Source organism: Arachis duranensis, chromosome 7 (genome assembly GCF_000817695.3).
Source record: "Arachis duranensis cultivar V14167 chromosome 7, aradu.V14167.gnm2.J7QH, whole genome shotgun sequence".
NCBI classification, from domain to species: Eukaryota; Viridiplantae; Streptophyta; class Magnoliopsida; order Fabales; family Fabaceae; genus Arachis; species Arachis duranensis.
Window position 1 is genome coordinate 25301771 of NC_029778.3, and position 9539 is coordinate 25311309.

Sequence of the window (9539 nt, forward strand, 5' to 3'; positions counted from 1 at the left end):
GCAGAAGTATGAATGGGACAATTGGACTCAGGTAAATGTGTTTAAAACTAAATAACTCTGTATTACTTTACTCAATTAATATGGTTGATTAAACACAATATTCCTTTTAACTGTAGAACGAGGTGGACCACTTTAGAGTAGAATATGCTTCCTGGATTCTATTCCATGAAATGAATCAAGACAAAGTTGAAGCCATTAGAAGAAGTAATGCAATAAGACTGTCCAAGCCATCCTCATTGTTATTGAGTCCATATTGCCAGATAGATTCTAATGATATTGAGACTGATTAATGTAATTGTTAGGTAGTCTTGTAAATAGAACAAACTACTGTAAAAATTTGCATTTATAAACAACTTCTATTCAGTGAAATTATTTTCCATAGTTAAACTGTCTGTGCTGTATTCAAAAGCTCTGTATTACAGGTGATAAAGTATGAAGAAAAACATATAACGAGATATAAACCCAAAACATAAAATTTTACACCCAAAGAAAGTTGAATATACACCCAAGGGAGTTGAATATACACCCAAACTACTATACCCTGATGCTTTACCCTTAAAACCTTAAACCCTAAACCCTAAAGACCTAACCCCTAAACCCTAAACCTTAAAACCCTAAAACACTAAACCCTAAATCCTAAACCCTAAACCCTAAAACCCTAAAACCCTAAACCCTAAACCCTCAAACCCTAAACCTTAAACCCTAAACCAACCAAACTACTATACACCCAAATCATTGACTTTTACACCCATAAGATCTCATTTTACACCCAAAGAAAGTTAAATATACACCAGACTTCTATCCACTAATGCTTTATCCCTAAACCCTAACCCTTAACCTGTAAATCCTAAAACCTAAACCGTAAACCCTAAAACCCTAAACGATAATACCTAAAACCCTTAAACCGTTGTAAAAAAAAACAAACAGTATTTTATAACATAAAAACAAGATTCTGAAGTATATATATGTATATATATAAAATATGAAACACAAGAAAATTCAGAAATACACCAAAAAGAACAGTACTTTTACACCCATATTCTGTAACTATACACCCAAAAAGTTATCCGTTGCTACTGGTATCCTTAACTGATAATTCATAACACGTCCTTGATATTGGTTGGAATTTGAATGCACCACTGATGCAGCATCAAAGAGGTTTAACTGAATATAACAAACTCACATATTAGCTAAACTATTAAATAAACTCAATCACCATATATTTAAAGAACATCAATTTTACCTCGTTTAAACCTTTCGTTTTCTTCTTCTTTGTGGCATTTGCAATCTGTTTGACCAACTTTGAACCTAGCCTATTTTTTGGACGTCCTCTTGTTCGAATCCTTGGAGGGCTTTGAAGCTCGTTAACGGATTCCAAGTTGGCATCTTCGTGAGATAAAGAAGATGTGCCCTTCTTTTTGGCTTTCAATGATTCCATCTCAACCATGACGTTATCGTACGCACGGTGCAGAATTGCAGTCTGCTTCTCTGATTCTGATGCAAATTCACAAATATTTTGCAAACGAAAAACTAATTGGTCAAACCTCTTGCTTCTTAGCTCCAACAGTGGCTCGCGTGGCTGCTCTTAATGTGTGTGTGTGTCACCTCTTTACCTTCTTGCTCCATCGTTCTAGTATATATCTAGGTGACAATTGGCTTACTCGTTCAAAGCTTAACACGCTTAGTGCGTGACGGCACAATATCCCTCTTGACTCGAATAATAAGCATTGGCATTTTACCTCGACTGCTACTGAGTCATAAGTAACCACAAACTTGTTGAATATTGAGCTGGAAATTTGTTCTCCAACTTCGTATACTGAATAGCCTAGAGCGAAATTCGTTAATCTAGTGATGCAATTCGCCTTTCCTCTGAATTGTGTTTGGACTTCCCTAAACTTTTGATGAGTGTACACATCTTGAAACTGAGCTTCAATGGAGGATTTGGTTGCACACGGTATGTCCGTATGAAAATATGCAGCATCTGATTCTCTCTCTGCTTGCTCCCTGCTTCCGAAGCAATTATCGTATTGTTTGACAAATTAAATAAGCGAGTTGTTCCGGGTAATAAACTTATTAAAAAATGAATGCATGCTCTCGCTCCTTTGTGTGATTCTCATCCCTGCCCAGAAGTGCTGATCCAGATAGATTGGAACCCATATATGACGGTCTTCATAGAGATCTGCAGAATACACCCAAACAAAGACTATAAATACACTCGAAAAAAATTAAATTTACACCTCTGCTGTAGATTTTAAACAAACATTACCTGAAAGCCACTTGTTGTCCACAAGACCAAAATTCAGCAGAAAATTATTCCAATTCCTATCAAATGAGTCTTTACTATGAGAGTTCCAAACAACTTCGCTTATTTCTTGTTCAATTTCTGCATGTCTCTTGTACCCGTTTAATTTGCTTGGAATCTTCTTCATGATGTGCCAAATACACCAACGGTGAATTGTTGTTGGCATACAGGCCTCTAAAGCCCTTTTCATTGATGCGCATTGATCGGTGAGAAACCCTTTCGGAGCATTTCCTCCCATGCAACGAAGTCAACATTGAAATAACTATTTGAATGATTCAATTTCTTCGTTTTTCATCAAAGAGCATCCAAGAAATGTTGACTGACCGTGGTGATTCACCCCGACAAAAGAACCACAAACCAAATTATACCTAAAACAAATTACAATAGTGCAGAATGGAAAATCATTAGGTACACCCAATAAATGCTTTGTATACACCCAAAAACACCCAATATACACCTCTGCGGCGGATTCATAAAAATATATTAATTTAGCATCATAAATAGGGACAATTTGTTACCTGTTTGTATTGTAGTGGTGTCAAATGAAATAACATCTTCGAAATACTCAAAGGCAGCTCTACTTCTTGCATTGGTCCAAAAAGCCAGCTTAATCGATTGATCCTCCTCGAGTTCAAGCTCAAAAAAGAAATTCTGATTCTTCTCTTTCATTTTTAACAAATATTTCCTGAATTCTTTTGCATCTTATTGTTCAGAAACATTCCGCACTTCTCTCGTAATGTAATTCTTCACATCTTTTTCAATAAAATTTATCTCGCGGTGACCCCCGGCAGCCGCAACAAATGATTGGTAAGTTTTGCTTGGTCTAATACCAGCCTCCTCGTTATTCTCTATTGTACGACGAATGGACATGCTTAATTTCCTGTGCTGTTTGAGCATCTCTGCTTTACTTGGACAGCAAGGGTGTGAATGATCCAGCACAACCTTTGAAATGATCCAAGCACCAACATCCTTCAATGTGTGTATATAAATTCTTGCAGGACAGTTTAAACCAGCTGTCGGATTCGTCTTCTCGGTTGGAGATATTTTAGATTTCTATTTTCCTTCTCTGCTACATGTAATCAATTGATTCTTAATCTCGTTTTCCTTCTTATTTGTGCTCTGAACTCTTGTAGAAAACCCTGCAACCTTGGCGTAGTTCTTGTAAAATTTTTCAGCATCTTCAAGGGTGGTAAAAGTCATTCCAACCTTGGGAACAAACTGCTCATCAACAACAGAGAGATGCTACAGAATACACCATGTCAAAAACTAAAAATACACCCAATCATGTCTGATATAATACACCCGAACGACAACAACTCAACTAAAATAACAAAAAAGTCATAAACTGTAAATACACCAACACTTCCCCAAAAAATACACCCAAAAAATTCTGATCTACACCCGAGCGTCTGCTATAAATTGTAGATAATTAATCAAAACTAATACATTAGATTCAATCCACAGATTTATGTTCACGCGTTAATTTCACAGTCAATGTTCACGAATTATTCAGCTACACAATGCTATACAAATAACTGCAAGAAAATTCAGAGTAATCATATGTAAATCAAACCTCAGGAACTTCGTTAGATTCAAATTCATAATCCACTTCGCCTTGATTTAGCTGACAATTTGAGGTTGAATCATCCATTATCTTTAAAACGAGTTCAAACTTTGATTTCAGAAACCAGAAAATCGAAAAGAAAACGAAGCTGGAGTTATAGAGAGAAGAACTAATGTCAATGACGAAGAACAAACCAATGAAAAAGGAGGGGAAAAGAACGATCGAAAAGCAGGGAAAGACGCGCGAGAAGAAGAACGAGAAAATTTGGAAAGAAGGAGAACGAAGAAGGAAACAAATCTTTTAAATTTGGTAGTTATATATACGCGGGATTTGTTATATAGCGCGTGTAAGGGACGTAACACTAAAAGCGCGTTTTGGGGGGTTAGTGGTTAATTGACTTGTAATGCTTACAAGCTCTAATCGCTTGTATGTAGAGCTTTTCTGTTTAATAATTTATATTATATTGTTTTTAGATCTCATTTAAATTTTAAATTTTATCGGCTCTAAATTTTATATTTTAAGAATTTTATAATTTAACATTTTTAAATTGTTATTTTTTCTTGAAACAAATTATATCGCATCTAAATTTTAATTTTTAAAATGTGATCATTTAAAATATATCAAAATTTAAAATAAAAAATATGAATTTTTTAAAAAACACATATTAATAAATAATAAACTTATTTTATTTATTAAAAAACAACTTTTTCATGAGGGCCTTGAAGAAAATAAAGATCTAAAGTAAGTGTTTTTTTGGTAATTGGTCTAAAGTAGAGTTATTCGACTCGACTTGATAGTTTGACTAAAATCCGATCACCAGGTCACTTGACTGGACCAAATCACCTATCAAACCACCGGAACTATCATATCTGCAAAAAACTGGTTCAGTCCTTCTGGGTCTAAGCAAAACCAATGACCCGGTTGGTTTCTATAATCGGATCGAGTCATCCTTAATTTTTTAAAAATAATTTTATTAGATAGAGAATGACTTTTGTAAATAATAGGAATAATATATTCTATAATTGACTTAATAAAATAAAAAAAATTCCATTTTAAATTATCTCCTAAATCTTAATATAATCAAATATTTAAAATATCTATCATTCACATTCTTTAATATTCTCTTTTGTATACCTTTCTTTGAAAAAAAATTGAAGACGACGTGGCTTTCTAGTGAAGGAGAGCCAAAACCCTAAACGTCTCCTTCCTCTTCTCTCGTGCCCACCAGGCCACCCTTCAGTGTCTCAGTCTCGTCACTCTCTCACTAAGCTTAAGCTCTCTCATCTCTCTCGCTATCGCTCTCGCACTCAAGCTCTCTCGTCTCCGGTCTCTGTCTTGCACCGTCTCGCAGTCAGCGCGCGCCTTCCCTGCGCTCGCCGGCGCTCTTTGTCTCGTCACTGTCTCGCAATCAGTCGCGCACCTTCCCTGCGCTCGTCGTAGCCGGCGGCAGAAGCAGCACGTCCCGGGGCTGGTCGTCGTTGTCGTCTTCTTGCTTCGATCCTCACCGTCAGCTTCCTCCTCGACGTCAGCAGCTGGTCCCCGATTTGGTGAGTTCAACAAATTCCCCTGTTCTTTCTTGCTCAATTTTGTTGCTGTAATTCATCTCTGAACTTTGATTTTATTGCTAAGAGTTGAATTTGTTACTGAAAATATCACTGAGCTAATTTTTGTTTGTTGCTGAAAATCATCACTGAGTTGAATTATTTACTGATTATAACCTTGAATCTGTTGCTGTCTTGTTGAAAAAATCACCTAGCTAAATTTTGTGGTGCTGTAATTCATCACTGCACCTTGATTTTGTTGCTAAAAGTTGAATTTGTTGCTGAAAATATCACTGAACTAATTTTTTTTTGTTGCTGAAAATAGTTGAATTATCATCCCTGAAGCTTGAATCTGTTGTTGTCATGCTGAAATAATCACTTAGCTAAATTTTTTGTCGCTGTAAATCATCTTTTGAGCTAAATCTTTTGTTGTCGAAAAGGAGGTTCATGCTCTCTGCAACTCAGAATAAAATTGTTTAGTTAAGTTATTGTTCCCATGCTCTCGTTTTCTTTTTTTTTTGCTAGAATTTTGAAAATGTGTTCATCACAACTCAGTTGCTATTATGAATTATTCTTGGTATTGATTTGTGAAAAATACACAAATGTAGATATAGATGCAAATCAAAATGAAGTAAATGTTGGTCAAGCTTCAGATTTGTCCTCTGAAGATATAGATGCCGACTTTGAGATCATTCCTTGAATTTGATTTACTGATTGTTATTTTTTGCTCTCTCTCTTGTTCATTTAAATTGAGAGAGTATTTTGTATTGGTGACCAGTTTATTATCTCTTTTTGTATCATTAGTTATGTCTAAAAACTGATACTCGGTTGTTATTAATATGTTTGTGAAGAAATACATTTTAAGTTTTAACTTTTGATTTTAATTTTACTTTTATAATTTTACATTTTTATTTAATTATGATCGGGTTAACCGGGTGAATCAATGACCCACTGGTTGAACCAGTGACTTGGTGACCCGGTTGTATGATTGGGTCAATTACTGGTTGCTTCTGATAAACCTAAAACTCCCGTTCTCCCCACATTGACGCAGTCACATAATCTGACCATTACTTGTTTCATTCTGTCGCGCTTCTGCCGTCGTTCCGTCCCCCTTTGTGTCCCCTTGAACGTCGCCTCTGTTCCCCTTTGGTCACCCCCTCTGCGGGCCACTGCTCATTTGCCATCCCCTGGTTCTTATGTTTTAATTTCTTTCCTTGCTTCGCTCTGTTTTTGTTTTAAGTGTTAATCACTTATTGATTTATTGTTGCTGCTTCTGTTATGTTATGATATTATTGATTCGGTATGGTTGCTGGCTAGCTGCTGTTATAATCGTTATGTAGAGATTCATACTTATAATAGTTTAAAGGATGCTACTGGATGCAATGCTTAGATGGGTTTTCGACTTTTGGTGCATTGATTTTGGGGTTTGTTTTACCAGTCTTCGTTGGGTATCAGTGATGTTAGTTTAAAAAAAAAGAGTAGTGTGCTTTTGGGCTGTGTTTAAAGTGTTTTTTGAGGGGAGTTTTGCCTTTGAGTGTGACTAATTTTGTTATGTTAAAGATATCAGCTTCTGGGACTTGTTGGATTTTGGGTTCGAGGACCCCGCAGATTGGCATTGTCCTATTATGAATTTATGATTGTCTTGGATTAATTTTTTCTGGTATGAATACTGAGATTAATGAAGAAGTACCTGTGGATATTGGCATTGGTTGTATTGGAGACTTTAGAATTGTTACATGAGATTATGAGGCTTTAGAAGATGATTTTTGAATTTTGAATTTTTATGTACTTTTGATTTTTGAATTTACAAAGAGAGTATGTTCGTGTTATTGTGAGGCTGTGAGCTTATTTATGATTTAATATATTATTTTATTATAATCCGATTTCTGTGGTTGAACCTTGGTTAAACTGGTTGAACCTCTGACCCAGTAGCCTGAATGTTTCAATCACTAGTCTGGTTTTCAAAACCTTAGTTTTCTCTTAGTCTTGTTTAATTTGTTATATTAAAACGAGTCTTGTTTCTATGAATCTTTTATATGAAACTCTTTTTTGCTGACATCTCATAACTTACACAACCATTAACTAAAAAGAAACCACTTTTATGTGCGAGGTAGCACTTAATTGGATGCCAATGTAAAATGTACAGTTGTACACCGACAAGATGAACTTTTCTACTCACGACATGTTCCTTCTTTCCATATATCTACGTCCACTACCAATCTCAACTGCTAATTCCAACTGATTTGTGTTTTGGGCCTTTGAATCTTGATTTATTGTTCTATATTATTTTGTTCTGTTGGAGTGGCTTTATTGTTACCTTTTTGAGTTTATTATTGAAACTTAACAGGGAAAAAGGGATCATGGTGGGATTCAAGAACCGATTTATGGTGATGGAGGTTTTTCTAAACCCTAATAGAGAATATTTAGGGGGCACCCCTCTGATAATTACACAGTTTAATGTCACAAAAGCTATAAAAGACAGCATCCTTGTAAATTTTGGGGTGTGTGGTTTGGCTACAGCAATGGCATCATTTGATAGTAAGTAACATGCTCTTATATTATATTATATATATTCCGTTTATGAATTTCTGGTTAATTTGGTGTTCTTTTAAATAATATATAATATGACATCTTTCTTATTTTTGGGTGCAGTCAAGTATGTAAATCCAATCACTAATTTGTGTATAATTAGAGCTGCAACGGAGGACTATGAAAAAGTATGGTCTGCCATTACAATGGTTAAAAATATTGCACATGTGCCTGTCATATTTAACTTGCTGGATATAACTGGTAAGGGCAAACACTACATGGTTTTCAACCCCAGAAACGGTGGAAAAACCTGTATGATTGACATTCTAGTTTTTTGTTGTGTGTATATGTATGCATGTATATATTCTCTTCTTTTTCCTTTTTTTTTTAAAGTAAGATTGGTTTAGCTGCTTCCTAAAATCCTAGTTAATGGTTACAGATAAAAATTAAGATGAAACACATTACAATTTGAAAGGACAAGGAGACCTGTTTTTTGTATGTTTTCTAGTCGTCTTTTTTTTTCTTGCTTAACTATCATGAGGAACTGAATAAAACTAACTTGCTGCAGCCACAGTTTGGTTCGCCAAACAGTTTGTTTACAGTAATACAGTTTACACTTTGCAGTGATTAAACTATTTTTTTTAATTTTTTTTATTGTTTTTATTTGTTTGATTAGATAATGCAAATTGCTATATGCATGAATTCTATATTTTCATCCACTTATGGAGGAACCGATTCTTGACAACGATTCTGACATAATACCAATAAAATGTGGCCTCCCTATGCAGGAAGTAAAAGGTCATGCCAATCTCTGGCCTTGAAATGTGAGGAATCAAAGTTTGAGCAATACAAACTAACGGTTGGTGATCAACTCAAACCTGATGAACCTAAACGTATGTCAAGCTTTCTTGATCGGATCAAAGCATCAAAGTTTTAGGGCACTGAATATTTTGACCACAATAGTATTCCTTATTGTTCCTTGTGATTGTTTGTGTTTTTGTGTTCAATCACAATATTGGTCTAAACTTCTAGATGAAAGTTCTAATATCTCAAATCTATGCAGAACTGTCAATTTTCCTTAAGAGTTAAGAGTGTATTATGTGATATCTAATTACTTACTTCAGCCTTGAGAGGAGAGGTTGAGAAAATGATTAAACACTGCAATTTTGTTTTGTCTTACATTTTCAAATCCTTTGTAAATAATCGTAGTAGTAGTAGTCCAGAGGATAACTTGTTTTTATGTTTTGATGCCTCCAAATCGTTCACAGGATTTTTTTCTTTTATAAATTTAAAAAGTTAATTATTTCCAAAAAGAAATAAAAGAACATTATTTACCAAAATATGATTTTTTATTTTTGGGAAACTGCATGCAGTTTGCCCAATGAATAGGCAAACTGTGCCAGTTTACACAGCAATTGGGTGAATTACTCTCAAACCATGCAGTTTGTCGAGTGATTAGGCGAATTGCGTTTTGTCGCACAATTTTTTTTTTGGTGACTAGTTTTGTCGCACAATTTGATATAATTTGGAATATATTGGTATATTTTTATTTTTTTAATTAATTTGATTTTATTCAAATAATTTAAAATATAAATTAATGATT

General features: G+C 34.7%; 1 protein-coding gene across 2 annotated transcripts; it reads left to right on the forward strand.

The window, feature by feature from the left end:
• The first annotated feature begins 5017 nt into the window (after positions 1 to 5017).
• On the forward strand, positions 5018 to 9125 carry LOC107458483 (probable ribonuclease P/MRP protein subunit POP5). Of its 2 annotated transcripts, none has more exons than XM_016076695.3 (4): positions 5018 to 5413; positions 7755 to 7945; positions 8060 to 8197; positions 8725 to 9125. In XM_016076695.3, exons 2-4 carry the CDS (start codon positions 7768 to 7770, stop codon positions 8871 to 8873), a joined length of 465 nt encoding a protein of 154 aa, XP_015932181.1. In that variant the 5' UTR covers positions 5018 to 5413; positions 7755 to 7767; the 3' UTR covers positions 8874 to 9125. The 2 variants fall into 2 exon arrangements, with proteins under 2 accessions (XP_015932181.1, XP_052107710.1); XM_052251750.1 differs by lacking the exon at positions 5018 to 5413 and adding an exon at positions 6306 to 6597.
• The last annotated feature ends 414 nt before the right edge of the window (positions 9126 to 9539 follow it).

Coding starts and splice junctions, on each gene's coding strand:
- LOC107458483 (XM_016076695.3), top strand. CDS start 7,768: ATGGTGGGATTCAAGAACCGATTTATGGTGATGGAGGTTTTTCTAAAC. Junction 7,946..8,059: donor AGCAATGGCATCATTTGATA/GTAAGTAACATG, acceptor TTTTGGGTGCAG/TCAAGTATGTAAATCCAATC. Junction 8,198..8,724: donor TAACTTGCTGGATATAACTG/GTAAGGGCAAAC, acceptor CTCCCTATGCAG/GAAGTAAAAGGTCATGCCAA.